The following is a 15,655-nucleotide window of genomic DNA, read 5'->3' as shown; positions in this document are numbered from 1 at the left end:
AAAAATTAAAATGGACCCTGACAGTATATTGAGAGTTAATAAACCAAACAAACTCCATTTGTTCAATAACAGACCTTGTGGTCATAACGCAGGTAAATGTATGATTTCCATTAAGCTTCTGAAAATGGCTTACAGAACCATCACCACTGTCACTCCTGTTTCTAGCTCAGAGGACCCCAGTGGTTCAGGAACCTGAGCTGGGGACCACTGGACCAGATGCTCTCTATGCACCTTTGCAGCTACAACTCATTAAAATAATAAAATTCATTGATTCATTTCTCTTTATTAAAAAAATAATAAATTTCATTGCAGAGAAACTACCAGCCATTTCTATAATTCTACCTCAGAACACTACAAACAAACCTTGAATCTATCACAACATGAAATATGTTTATTCTGTGCCCTCAGTTCTTTGTGAATAAATCTCAATGCCCTGAGCTACCAGCCATTTGATTATCAGGAAGAGATCTCCTACCTTATTTGTCCAAGTCTGTAGAGCTTTAGTTCTTTACATTAGTCCGTAAGTCTCTCTTTCCTAAAGCACATAGGTAGTGAGTGATGAGAGAAGGCTGGTGAAGATACAGAGATGGAACACTACCGAGAATATGGCTCCCTATGACAGTTGTGTACTTCTATTCAATCTGGCCAATTCTTTTCCATTCATGGTGTGTATATGCACACTATATGTGTGTGTGTGTGTGTGTGTATGTGTGTCTATGTGTGTATATATATATAATGTATATATACAGTATATATAAACCTGTATTCACACATATATTTTTTTAAAAAGCCTTTATTTTCTTTTTATTAATTTATTATTTATTTATTTATTTATTTTAACATCTTTATTGAAGTATAATTGCTTTACAATGGTGTGTTAGTTTCTGCTGTATAACAAAGTGAATTAGCTATACATATACATATATCCCCATATCTCCTCCCTCTTGCGTCTCCCTCCTACCCTCCCATCACATCCCTCTAGGTGGTCACAAAGCACCGAGCTGATCTCCCTGTGCTATGGGGCTGCCTCCCACTAGCTATCTATATTACATTTGGTAGTATATATAAGTCCATGCCACTCTCTCACTTCGTCCCAGCATACCCTTCCCCCTCCCCGTGTCCTCAAGTCCATTCTATACATCTGCATCTTTATTCCTGTACTGCCCCTAGGTTCTTCAGAACCATTTTATTTTATTTTTTTTTTAGAATCCATATATACATGTTAGCATACGGTATTTGTTTTTCTCTTTCTGACTTACTTCACTCTGTATGACAGATTCTAGGTCCATCCACCTCACTACAAATAACTCAATTTCATTTCTTTTTATGGCTGAGTAATATTCCATTGTATATATGTGCCACATCTTCTTTATCCATTCATCTGTCAATGGACACTTAGGTTGCTTCCATGTCCTGGCTATTGTAAATAGAGGTGCAATGAACATTGTGGTACATGACTCTTTTTGAATTATAGTTTTCTCAGGGTATGTGCCCAGTAGTCGGATTGCTGGGTCGTATGGTAGTTCTATTTTTAGTTTTTTAAGGAACCTCCATACTGTTCTCCATAGTGGCTGTATCAATTTACATTCCCACCAACAGTGCAAGAGGGTTACCTTTTCTCCACACCTTCTCCAGCATTTATTGTTTGTAGATTTTTTGATGATGGGCATTCTGACTGTTGAAAGGTGATACCTGATTTTAGTTTTGATTTGCATTTCTCTAATGATTAGTGATGTTGAGCATTCTTTCATGTGTTTGTTGGCAATCTGTATATCTTCTTTGGAGAAATGTCTATTTAGGTCTTCTGCCCATTTTTGGATTAGGTTTTTTGTTTTTTTGATATTGAGCTGCATGAGCTGCTTGTAAATTTTGGAGATTAATCCTTTGTCCGTTGATTCATTTGCAAATATTTTCTCTCATTCTGAGGGTTGTCTTTTCCTCTTGTTTATGTTCTCCTTTGCTGTGCAAAAGCTTTTAAGTTTCATTAGGTCCCATTTGTTTATTTTTGTTTTTATTTCCATTTCTCTAGGAGGTGGGTCAGAAAGGATCTTGCTGTGATTTATGTCATAGAGTGTTCTGCCTGTGTTTTCCTCTAAGAGTTTTATAGTGTCCGGCCTTACATTTAGGTCTTTAATTCATTTTGAGTTTATTTTTGTGTATGGTATCAGGGAGTGTTCTAATTTCATTCTTTTACATGTAGCTGTCCAGTTTTCCCAGCACCACTTATTGAAGAGGCTGTCTTTTCTCCATTGTATATTCTTGCCTCCTTTATCAAAAATAAGGTGACCATAGGTGTGTGGGTTTATCTCTGGGCTTTCTATCCTGTTCCATTGATCTATATTTCTGTTTTTGTGCCAGTACCATACTGTCTTGATTTCTGTAGCTTTGTAGTATAGTGTGAAATCCGGGAGCCTGATTCCTCCAGCTCCATTTTTCTTTCTCAAGATCACTTTGGCTATTCGGGGGTCTCCTGTGTTTCCACACAAATTGTAAAATTTTTTTTCTAGTTCTGTGAAAAATGCCATTGGAAGTTTGATAGGGATTGCATTGACTCTGTAGATTGCTTTGGGTAGTATAGTCATTTTCACAATGTTGATTCTTCAATCGAAGAACATGGTATATCTCTCGATCTGTTTGTATCATCTTTAATTTCTTTCATCAGTGTCTTATAGTTTTCTACATACAGGTCTTTTGTCTCCTTAAGTAGGTTTATTGCTAGGTAGTTTATTCTTTTCGTTACAGTGGTAAATGGGAGTGTTTCCTTAATTCCTCTTTCAGATTTTTCATCATTAGTGTATAGGAATGCAAGAGATTTCTGTGCATTAAATTGTATCCTGCTACTTTACCAAATTCATTGATTAGCTCTAGTAGTTTTCTGGTAGCATATTTAGGATTCTCCATGTATATTATCATGTCATCTGCAAACAGTGACAGCTTTACTTCTTCTTTTCCAATTTGGATTCCTTTTATTTCTTTTTCTTCTCTGATTGCTGTGGCTAACACTTCCAAAACTATGTTGAATAATAGTGGTGAGAGTAGACAAACCTTGTCTTGTTCCTGATCTTAGAGGAAATGGTTTCAGTTTTTCACCATTGAGAACGATGTTGGCTGTGGGTTTGTCATATATGGCCTTTATTATGTTGAGGTAAGTTCCCTCTATGCCTACTTTCTGGAGGGTTTTTATCATAAATGGGCGTTGAATTTTGTCAAAAGCTTTTTCTGCATCAATTGAAATGATCATATGGTTTTTCTCCTTCAATTGGTTAGTATGGTTTATCACATTGATTTGCATGTATTGAAGAATCCTTGCATTCCTGGGATAAACCCCACTTGATCATAGTGTATGATCCTTTCAATGTGCTGTTGGATTCTGTTTGCTAGTATTTTGTTGAGGATTTTTGCATTTATGTTCATCACTGATACTGGCCTGTAGTTTTCTTTGTGACATCTTTGTCTAGTTTTGGTATCACAGTGATGGTGGCCTCATAGAATGAGTTTGGGAGTGTTCCTCCCTCTGCTATATTTTGGAAGAGTTTGAGAAGGATGGGTGTCAGCTCTTCTGTAAATGTTTGATAGAATTCGCCTGTGAAGCCATCTGGTCCTGGGCTTTTGTTTGTTGGAAGATTTTTAATCACAGTCTCAATTTCAGTGCTTGTGATTGGTCTGTTTATATTTTCTATTTCTTCCTGGTTCAGTCTGGGAAGGTTCTGCTTTTCTAAGACTTTTTCCATTTCTTCCAGGCTGGCCATTTTATTGGCATATAGTTGCTTGTAGTAATCTCATGATTCTTGGTATTTCTGCAGTGTCAGTTGTTACTCCTCCTTTTTCATTTCTAATTCTATTGATTTGAGTCTTCTCCCTTTTTTTCTTGATGAGTTTGGCCAATGGTTTATCAATTTTGTTTATCTTTTCAAAGAACCAGCTTTTAGTTTTATTGATCTTTGCTATTGTTTTTGTCATTTCTTTTTCATTTATTTCTGATCTGATCTTTATGACTTCTTTCCTTCTGCGAACTTGGGGGTTTTTTGTTCTTTCTCTAACGGCTTTAGGTGTAAGGTTATGTTGTTTATTTGGGATTTTTCTTGTTTCTTGAGGTAAGATTGTATTGCTATAAACTTCCATCTTAGAATTGCTTTTGCTGCATCCCATAGGTTTTGGGTCGTCGTGTTTTCATTGTCATTTGTTTCTAGGTATTTTTTGATTTCCTCTTTGATTTCTTCAGTGATCTCCTGGTTATTAAGTAGTGTATTGTTTAGCCTCCATGTGTTTGTATTTTTTACAGAGTTTTTCCTTTAGTTGATATCTAGTCTCACAGCGTTGTGGTTGGAAAAGATACTTGATACGATTTCAATTTTCTTAAATTTACCAAGGCTTGATTTGTGACCCAAGATATGATCTATCCTGGAGAATGTTCCATGAGCACTTGAGAAGAAAGTGTATTCTGTTGTTTTTGGATGGAATGTCCTATAAATATCAATTAAGTCCATCTTGTTTAATGTGTCCTTTAAAGCTGTGTTTCCGTATTTATTTTCATCTTGGATGATCTGTCCATTGGTGAAAGTGGGGTGTTAAAGTCCCCTAGTATGATTGTGTTACTGTCGATTTCCCCTTTTATGGCTGTTAGCATTTGCCTTTGTATTGAGGTGCTCCTATGTTGGGTGCGTAAATAGTTACAATTGTTTTATCTTCTTCTTGGGTTGATCTCTGGATCATGATGTAGTGTCCTTCTTTGTCTCTTGTAATAGTCTTTATTTTAAAGTCTATTTTGTCTGATATGAGAATTGCTATTCCAGCTTTCTTTTGATTTCCATTTGCAAGGAATATCTTTTTCCATCCCCTCACTTTCAGTCTGTACGTGGCCCTAGGTCTGAAGTAGGTCTCTGGTAGATAGCATATATACGGGTCTTGTTTTTATATCCATTCAGCCAGTCTATGTCTTTTGGTTGGAGCATTTAATCCATTTACATTTTTACATTTTACATTTACCATTTTCTAAATTGTTTTGGGTTTGTTATTGTAGGTCTTCTCCTTCTCTTTTGTTTCCTGCCTAGAGAAGTTCCTTTAGCTGGTTTGGTGGTGCTGAATTCTCTTAGCTTTTGCTTATCTGTAAAGGTTTTAATTTCTCCATTGAATCTGAATGAGATCCTTGCTGGGTAGAGTAATCTTGGTTGTAGGTTTTTCCCTTTCATCACTTTAAATATGTTCTGCCACTCCCTTCTGGCTTTCAGAGTTCTGCTGAAAGATCAGCTGTTAACCTTTTGGGGATTCCCTTGTATATTATTTGTTGCTTTTCCCTTGCTGCTTTTAACATTATTTCTTTGTATTTAATTTTTGATAGTTTGATTAATATGTGTCTTGGCATGTTTCTCCTTGGATTTATCCTGTATGGGACTCTCTGTGCTTCATGGACTTAATTGACTATTTCCTCTCGCATATTAGGGAAGTTTTCAACTGTAATGTCTTCAAATATTTTCTCAGTCCCTTTCTTTTTCTCTTCTTCTTCTGGGATCCTTATAATTTGAATGTTAGTGAGTTTAATGTTGTCCCAGAGGTCTCTGAGACTGTCCTCAATTCTTTTCATTCTTTTTTCTTTATTCTGCTCTGTGGTAGTTATTTCCACTATTCTATCTTTCAGGTCACTTATCAGTTCTTCTGCCTCAGTTATTCTGCTATTGATTCCTTCTAGAGAATTTTTAATTTCATTTATTGTGTTGTTCATCATTGTTTGTTTGCTCTTTAGTTCTTCTAGGTACTTGTTAAACGTTTTTTGTATTTTCTCCGTTCTTTTTCCAAGATTTTGAATCATCTTTACTATCATTACTCTGAATTCTTTTTCAGGTAGACTGCCTATTTCCTCTTCATTTGTTTGGTCTGGTGGGTTTTTATCTTGCTCCTTCATCTGCTGTGTGTTTCTCTGTCTTCTCATTTTGTTTAACTTACTGTGTTTAGGATCTCCTTTTCACAGGCTGCAGGTTCATAGTTCCTGTTGTTTTTGGTGTCTGCCCCTAGTGGCGAAGGTTGGTTCAGTGGGTTGTGTAGGCTTTCCGGTGAGGGCACTGGTGCCTGTGTTCTGGTGGATGGGGCTGGATCTTGTCTTTCTGGTGGGCAGGACCGCGTCTGGTGGTGTGTTTTGGGGTGTCTGTGACCTTATTATGATTTTAGGCAGCCTCTCTGCTAATGCGTGGGGTTGTGTTCCTGTCTTGCTAGTTGTTTGGCATAGGGTGTCCAGCACTGTAGCTTGCTGTTTGTTGAGTGGAGCTGGGTCTTAGCGTTGAGATGGAGATCTCTGGGAGAGCTTTCACTGTTTGATATTACCTGGAGCCGGGAGGTCTCTGGTGGACCAATGTCCTGAACTTGGCTCTCCCACCTCAGAGGCACAGGCCTGACACCCAGCTGGAGCACCAAGACCCTATCAGCCACAGGGCTCTGATATTAGTAGTGCCAGAAGGCTCTTAACAGCGGTCTCAGCCACAGAATCTCAGCTTACTGACATGCTCTGTGCCTTTGTAGGAGCCGCGACCCCCGCCTGGCTGCATGCTCTTCTGGCTCTGCACCAACCCTCCTTCCTGCAGGTGCCTCTAGGCGGCGCCCTGGGCCTTGTGTGCCTTTTACACACGGTAAACAGAGGCTCAGAGTGCAGGTCAGCCGAGGTCATGCCCCGACCCAAAAAGCCTTTATTTTCAACCATAGTTTTTTTAAATAACACATTATATCAGGAAAGAGAGGTAAACATGAGTATATTCAAAGAGAATATACTTGTATCAATTTGGAAAATTCTATGCAAGAGGTTTCTTCTGGAACAGTAACAAAAGATTCCTTATATATTTAAATACTTTATTATGCAGTTATCAAAGGTAAAGAGCCTCTTGATCCAGGTATAAGCCAACTACTCTCAGAAACCAGGAACAAAATTATATTCCTGGTTTAAAAGACTCAAATAAATGTCTCCATGGTATGACATACTTTTAAGTTAGACATGTACTTTAATAACAACCACATTTAGTTAAGTAAGTACATCCCATAATCTAGAGAAGAGACTAATTTTAAAAAGCCTAAAGTATATCCTACACTATTCACTAAGAACGAATATTTATTAGTTCATTTAATCTTACTTATTTAAATCTTTAAAATGAGATTTAATTTCATTTTTAAACTCAAGTAGATAAAAGCATGCAACATAATCATGAAAGTAAAAAAATTCAGTATTTTTGAGGTAAAAATATCAAACCATTTATTACATAACTTCAAGAAGCTATGTTTTGAAAAATTAAATAAACTTGTCTAAAATGCTTCTTACAATTATAAGCAAGTGTAATATTACTATATAAGCCTTCCTTTTTGATTCTTATCCAATTCTAAATCTTTTAGAATGAGGGAAAAGGCTATGCATTTTTAATACTAATGGAATGAAATGATACTATATGAATTTCTCATGTTTTAATGATGTTGTTTTGAGAACTGAAGGATGGTATCGATCTCTCTAATTTCAACATTCACGGGCAGAAACTGAAAATCAATATAGTTCTACTGTGCTAAATAACTACTCAGGAATGGGTTCTCTTCCTCTAAAACCACTTTGCACTTCCAGTCTGAGACTGTCAAGCCTTCTCCAACTGTAATTTCTCCTCTCTGTCCTTGGCATAACCAGTGAATACATATTTTATATTTTATATCTGATATATAAATGGTAAGCCAAAATATAGTCAAGGCTTTCAAAAATTTTAACCAAAATATTAAATAATCAGAGACCTGATTAAAGATTTATGTGTAAGGATAGTACTCATAGTATTATACATATGAGAAAAAAAGCTAGAAACAATCTTAAATCTTACAGCAGGGAACTAGTTACAATTAAAAATGTTATATCCACACAATGGAATACTACATAGTCATCAAAAATCATATTTTCTAAGAATACTAAGAATATGTGGATAAAATAGATAACTAATAAGAACCTGTATAGCACAGGGAACTTTACTCAATACTCTGTAATGACCTATATGGGAATAGAATCTAAAAAAGAGTGGATATATGTATATGCATAACTGATTCACTTTGCTGTACACCTGAAACTAACACAACATTGTAAATCAACTATATTCCAATAAAAATTAACTAAAAAAGAATATGTGACAATGCTAATAATATGCTATTGAGTGAAAAAGGAAGATACAAAGTAATATGACTCCAATTTTATAAAAGGGATACACACATGGAAGAAAAATCTGGAATATATAATAAAATATTAATAGTAGTTCTCTAGACATAAGGAATACAGGTGATTTTTACTTTCTTAATATTTCTGTTTTTCATAAATTTCACTGAACATATAAAACTTCTGTTTTGAAAGGTAATTTAAAAAATAAAATATCAAAAAGTTTAAAATATATTTTCTGTTAAATCAACATAAATATGCTTTTTCAAGGTAGTTGATTGAAATTTCTGACTGAATCAAATCAATCAGCATTAAAGGTCATATATCTTATGCTGAAACACTATTTCATCTGTAGACAGTGAGCCACATAAAGAGTCCAATACGCACCTTGTTTTTCTTCAGGTGTTTCTACAAAATAAGGCATTCTTTTCACTGTTTCTCTCAACTCCTGTTTCAGGGCCAGCACATAATCTTCACCCTCTCCTGTTTTCAGTGGCACTGGTTTATAATCTGTATCCTGTTTAAATTGAGAGGCAATTTTTAAAAATAAATTAAATATTTTAATATCCTTTTTGTCTATATTCTGAAAAATGTCAGTTTTATTGAAAAACTACATTTTATAGGTATTAAGTTTTACCATCAACTTAAAAGATTTTGAGCTTTTATAATCTATTAAACCTTTCACCCATCTCCTATTTTGCTCTTCTTTTAGAAGTAGAAAAGATACTTAGTTTTCCTAACTGCCTAATTTTTCTACTGATCACACCAATAATCACTTTCCTATATAGTCTGTTGACTGTGATTCTATATTTTAACAATCAAGGCCCCCAAATAAAAGCAGCCACTTTAGTCTCCTATTAACCTCAGTCAGTGGTGGTGGTATTGGTGGGAGCAGTAGCATTAAAAAAAAAGTAGTAGCAGCTACCATTTAACAACTGGTTACTACATACTACAACCTGGATGTACTCAATATTCAAAATCCATGAACTCATCTAAAGTATCAATATCTCCCCTGTTACAGTGAGGAAACTGAGAAATGAACAATCTGTATGCCCATATAGCACAAAAGTGGCAAAGCAGAAATTTGAATCTGTATCTTCAATTTTTAAAAATTACATGCACACCCACATATGTATATATATTTATAATATATATATTCATTAAAATGTGGGTCCTCAGGGTACATAAAAAAGATATTTCTGGTTTCACAGGCTAAGTATAGGGTACATTTAAAAAATTTCACTCTGAATTTATTCATTCTACAACTATTTATTGAGTGCCTACTATAAGTCACAAGGGGTTAGACAACAGGAGATGAACTAGTCAAACTTCCTACCTACATGGAATTTACATTCTAGGGGAGAAAATAAGTAAACAAATGAGGTAATATATAATTTCAGATAGTGATAAGTGAAATAGAAGGGCTGAAGCCAGGAAGAGGAAAGAGTGACTAACGGAGTACGTGGAGATTGGAAGTGGCTGGTCTAGACAGGGTAAGCACGCATGATCTCTCGGGGAAGTCATCTTTGAGCAGAGATCTGGATAAAATTACGAAGCCATCCATGCAAAGAAACGGGGAAATCAATGGCTCCAGCCAGGGAAACAAGCAGAGGAAAATGCCTAAGGGAGCAAGGAGATCAGCATGGCTAAGGAATGAGGACAGTGGTAGGAAAAGGGTCAGAGAGACATCAGAAAGGCCAGATCAGACAGAGCCTTTTAGCCAGTAATAAGGAATTTCATTTTTACTCCATGCAGAAGAAAACAGTATGTACTAATATTCCCAAGCTTTAGAAGTAACCTCACACATGAAGAAGAGCTTGTTTTAAAAGAAATCAATGTAAAGTGACATTATGTCTATACCTGAGATATTTACCTTTGTTTTTAGGCTATAATGAATATATCAGAAAGGCAAAATACCAAAAGCAAAAAGTAGACACTCCCCATGTGAGACATCTAGATCCCCAATACATTTATCTGGGGTCCTCTACTTACGTAAATCTTTCAACAAAGGATGTTTCCTTTTAAAAGAGGGAAAAGATTCCTGGAGGGAGTACCTGGTTATTTATGATTTTTTCGTATTTTATACTACAGCACATGTGCATCTGGAAATGTAAGCTTACATTCTAAACTTAATATAAAGCAAAAACATTAGATTAAAAATTATACCAATTAAGTCTGCAGCATACTCATTAAATTTAAAAGCAACACTAAATGTAGTAGAAATGCTTACATTCTGAGAAAGAGTAACAAAATTAAAATTGACTTTAATAAGGAAATAAGCAAAAAAAAAAGTTCCGTGGGTAAAAGGTCAAGTGGTATACCAGGGAGCAAAATTAAATTCTATAGATACAAGATGAGAAGAAAATCATTAGGTGAAGGTCTGGCACAATGGGAAGTGAGGACCACTGTAAAACCTGACTTTACTTTTAAAAATATTATTTTAATATTGGAATATATCAATAACAGCATTATAAGATGCAAGGATTGAAAAAAAAAATCTTTCTTGGTTCAAAAAATACTGAATACATCCAGGAAAAGGTGTATATAGTTTTCTGTATTTTAAGGAAGCAGTTTGAAAATTAGAAAAGTTTCAGAAAAGAACAGTGGAAATATTTAAATTAAAGGTAAGTGACACACTCTCTTTTACTTTCTTATAGTTAGGATATTGTAATGATATCATATATTCAAGTCTTATACAGAATTTAAATTTTCTCTGAAACATGAAAAAACACCCTGTGAGCACTTTGCTGTTAATGTACTTACAGGAAATAGTGGGGGTGGCTTCAATACTACATCAGGTAACTTTTCACCTCTGCTAAATCCAACTGCCTCAATATTAAAGGTGTAAGCAGCACGTCCTCTTCCTTTATTCCCAGCCATCAGAACTAGTTACATCAGAAAAAGTGGGCAAATTAAGACACTGTTAATGATTAAGATTCACTGGATCAAATGAAAAATGAAACCAACATTTTAAAACCAAATACACTCCACCCCTTAAATAGCATGGCCCATTTCAAACACTTCTGGAAAGCAAAACCTGTAAAGAAATAAATATGTGATAAACTGACTCCTGAACCCGTCACATCTAGTCATGTTTGGCAAGTAAAGTGATGATGGGCTCAACTACCTCACCCAGATCCTGGGTGGAGGGCTGATCCTGGGGCGCCTTTGCGATGCTGCCCCAAGCGCTGGGCAGCCAGCTGATGCAATTCTCTCCACCGCTCTGTGGTTTGGCAACAAGATCTCAGAGAGATATTACAAAATGTGGACAAGGAAAGGTTGTGCTGATGAAGAGGGGACACCTTGCTTTTTTAATCAACTTGGGGACTATCAGCAGTCATGTATACTTTAAATTTTTTAATAATTTTTTATCCTAAAATTTGAGTGTTAGAATCCTTGAGATCCTCCAATGTCCTCCTTTTAGAAATGGGAATGGGCTCAGTAAAACTTTGAAGAGGTCTGTCCAAGCAAAAGAGATTTTTAAAGTTCAGAGAAAAACATCTCAAATAGTTAAAGGTAAGATAAACCTGTACTCTTTAACTTTAGAGATAATAACAATGTCATTCTTAAGTCCTGTATTGAATTTCTGAATCGTCTGAAATGTGATGACACTCTACAGTTGATGCTTGAACAACATGGGGTTTGGGGCACCGACACCCCATGCAGTCAAAAATCCATGTATATAATGAGGTGGATGGAGTTAGAGTCTGTCATACAGAGTGAAGTAAGCCAGAAAGAGAAAAACAAATACAGTATGCTAACACATATATATGGAATCTAGGGAAAAAAAAAAAAAAAAAAAAAAGGTCATGAAGAACCTAGTGGCAAGAGGGAATAAAGACACAGACCTACTAAAGAATGGACTTGAGGATATGGGGAGGGGGAGGGGTGAGACGTGACAGGGTGAGAGAGTGTCATGGACATATATACACTACCAAATGTAAAATAGATACCTAGTGGGAAGCAGCCACATAGCACAGGGAGATCAGCTCAGTGCTTTGTGACCGCCTGGGGGGGTGGGATGGGGAGGGTGGGAGGGAGGGAGGGAGATGCAGGAGGGAGGAGATACGGGAACGTGTGTATATGTGTAGCTGATTCACTTTGTTATAAAGCAGAAACTAACACACCATTGTGAAGCAATTATACTTCAATAAAGATGTTTAAAAAAAAAAAAATCCATGTATAATTTTATAGTCAGCCCTCCAAATCCGTGGTTCTGCATTCTTAAATTCAACCAACCTCAGACTGTGTAGTGTTAGTATTTATTGAAAAAAAAATCCATATATAAGTGGACCCATGTAATTCAAACTTGTGTTGTTCAGAGTCAACTGTAATGCGAAAACAGGATTCCTACGCTAGGGCTCTTTCACTACAACTCTGCATTGGACTGTAGTGAAGATTATAATGCACATTCTTTAAATCTTTCCCCCAATGATGCTACTGAGTATCATTCAACTCTGTAAGCCCAAGAAAGCAATAATATGCCCTCCATACCACTGTAACAGTTCCCTCCTTTTTTTCCCTAACCATTTATGTGTTGAAAAAAACAAGGTCATTGTCCTTTGCAATGCTTCTCCAACTTTAAGGCATGTGCAAATTACCTAGAAATCTTGCTAAAAGGCAGAATCTGAACCAGCTGGCCCAGGGTGAGGCCTCAGAATCTGCATTTCTAACAAGCTCTCTGAAGCTATCAATGCTACTGGTTTGCAGACCACACTTTGAGAGTAGGAAGGCTGTACAATTTCCCATATTCTGGATTTACATGATTGATTACACAAGATGTGGTTTAACACATTCCTCTACTCCCCGTATTTTCTATAAACAGATGGAATAGAGGCTTACTCAAATTTGGGTTTGATTTTTTACAAGAATACTTAAAAGAGATGCTCTGTTTTTCCTATTGCATCACAGGACGCACATGAAGTCTTTCTCGGTGATGTTCTCTGGTCATTGGGTTTAGGTGCTGTCAGTCTGTTTCGTCCAGTATAAAGTTCCTATCAGTTTTCACTTAATGATTTTAAAATTGCAGCCATTGATGATCATAGCCTAGATTCACGGTTCCATCATGGATTGTAATGTGGTGATACACAAATTTTATCATTCTTTCTTTACTAACTAGAATCCCACCAGTAATCAATTCCCCTCATCTACTATTTAGTTACTATGAAACACAATTCATACAGAAAAGATACTTACTTTAATTACCAAGCTCATTCCATTTGTCCACACTAAGAGAGGGAAAATATCCAAATGGCCTTGTTTCAATTGCGGAGTCACTAAAACATATGCTGAGCCTATAGAAAGCAGGTCTCCCAAGTATAAAAATTGCTGGGCAGAAGAGCTCACACCCTCACTCTAATGAAAACCCACCCTAAAAAGAGAGTATATCAGCTGCCGTTGCTTGATGGAGTATCCCTTGAGAAATATCAACTCTGCTGACTCTAAACTTTCATATTTATCAAGAAACCTTCGGGTGTATAAACTGATTACCATTAGTGAATGTACTGCCCTTGGCAGAAAAATCAATCCTAACTATTGAGACACTCTTAATAGTTACATGGCATTCTGGCCTACAAATCCATTTCTTTTTAGTTTGGTTATCAGGAGTCAGTTCTCCTGTACCTGGGGAAGCTGCTAAATTCATTTTCTTCTCTTGCAGAGCTGAGAGGTAATCCCTGGACTCGGGTAACCGTCTCATGGAAAAAGTGGCTCACAAGTGTGACCTAAGCTTCACTGTTTAAAATCCTTAAAGTTGATTTAACCATTACCGTGGTCCTTTTTCATCCTGCTAAACTTCTTGAATGAAGAGTCTTTTTAACGAGCTTTTCCCATTTTTGTCATTATCCAAATCATCCTCTACTTCATGTGGGCCAATTTCATCCAACTAATATTGAGCATTCCAGGCACTGTGGTAGGACTCAGAGAGCACTGAACAAAACCAAGACCCTGCCTTCAGGGCTCATATTTCAGTGGATGAAAGAACGCAAACAAGCATAAGTATGTAACATAATATTATGTGCTCCTGTAGTGTTGAATTATGTCCCCCCACCCCCAAATGTGTTGAAGTCCTAACCCCCCGGGTACCTGTGAATGTCACCTTCCTTATTTGGAAATAAACTCTTTGAAGATGTAATCGAATTAAGATGAGGTCATATGAGATAAGAGTGAGCCCCCTCCTAATGACTGGTGTCTTCATAAGCGGGAAATCTGGACAGAGAGAGACACACACAGGGGAAACATCACGTGAAGATGCAGGCACAGACCTGAGTGCTGTAGCAGCAACCCAGGAATACCAAGGAGTGCCAGGAACCACAGAAGCTGGAAGAGAGGCACTGAACAGATTTTCCCTCAGAGCGTCCTGAAGGAACAAACTCTGCTAATACCCTGATTTCAGACTTCTGGCCTCTAGAACTGTGAGAGAATAAATGTCTGTTGTTTTAAGCCACCCAATTTGTGGCAATATGTTATGGCAGCCCTAGAAAATCAGTATAGCTCTGAAGAAAAATAAATCATGGTAAAGGGGTAAAGAATAACAAAGGGGTATGGTACTGACTTTTTCACACACGGGAAGCCTTTCTGTGGAGGATAAATCGGAGCAGTGCGCTGGAGAGGGGCTGTGAGCTTCAAGATGAAGGAATGAGGTGAAGATGGCTATGGACAGAAGGAAGAACAGGGGCAAAGGAGGAAGCCACAAGCTGGGAGCATCTGAGGAACATGAAGCTCATGCAGTTGGTGAGGAACCAGGAGAGTCTGGTTAAGACCAGATCTTGTGGAGCCCTGGGTGAGCTATGGTAAAAGGTTTGGCTTTTATCTTACTTGTGATGGGAACTATATATACTCAGGCAGATGCTGAAATGCAAAGGTCCCTAATGGTCCTCAGTGGCAAAATCCACAGGCCTTTTTCCCTTGTTCATGCTCTTGGACTTCCAAAGCATACCACTCATTACTGCCTCCATCCTTATGAAACTGTCTCTTCTCTAGGTTTTAATAAAATCCCAGGGACTTCCCTGGTGGCGCAGTGGTTAAGAATCCGCCTGCCAATGCAGGGGACATGGGTTCGAGCCCTGGTCTGGGAGGATCCCACATGCCGCGGAGCAACTAAGACCATGTGCCACAATTACTGAGCCTGAGCTCCAGAGCCCACGAGCCACAACTACTGAGCCTGCGTGCCACAACTACTGAAGCCCACGTGCCTAGTGCCCGTGCTCTGCAACAAGAGAAGCCACTGCAATGAGAAGCCCGCACACTGCAACGAAGAGTAGTCCCCGTTCACCACAACTAGAGAAAGGCCACGCAGCAACGAAGACCCAACACAGCCAAAAATAAATATAATTAATTAATTAATTAATTATTTTTTAAAAACCCAACTCCCTATTACAAGTACTGGGGGCCCTTTTAAGATGGCTGCACTGACGCTCCTGACTCACTCGCCTATAATCATATCTTGAGTAGCATTCTCTCCACTGGAACCCTCTTCCTCCTTGCCTGGCTGCATCCCTT

General features: G+C 37.3%; 1 protein-coding gene across 4 annotated transcripts in view; it reads right to left on the bottom strand.

Moving 5' to 3' along the window:
• Positions 1 to 15,655, bottom strand: part of POLR3G (RNA polymerase III subunit G) — a 101,586-nt gene that overhangs the window by 22,198 nt on the left and 63,733 nt on the right. For 3 of the 4 annotated variants that reach the window (XM_082378449.1, XM_082378448.1, XM_082378446.1), the window contains exons 2-3: positions 10,919 to 11,040; positions 8,543 to 8,672 (exon numbers count right to left, since the gene is read on the bottom strand). In XM_082378449.1, coding sequence (XP_082234575.1) covers positions 8,543 to 8,672; positions 10,919 to 11,035 — 247 coding nt within the window. In that variant the 5' untranslated portion in view covers positions 11,036 to 11,040. Of the gene's footprint in view, positions 1 to 8,542; positions 8,673 to 10,918; positions 11,041 to 11,282; positions 12,056 to 15,655 lie in introns of those variants that run through there. The other variant, XM_082378447.1, reaches the window with a different exon arrangement.

Source organism: Balaenoptera borealis (assembly GCF_965194805.1).
Source record: "Balaenoptera borealis genome assembly, chromosome: 2".
NCBI lineage: Eukaryota > Metazoa > Chordata > Mammalia > Artiodactyla > Balaenopteridae > Balaenoptera > Balaenoptera borealis.
This window is presented reverse-complemented; position numbering and strand designations above follow the sequence as displayed.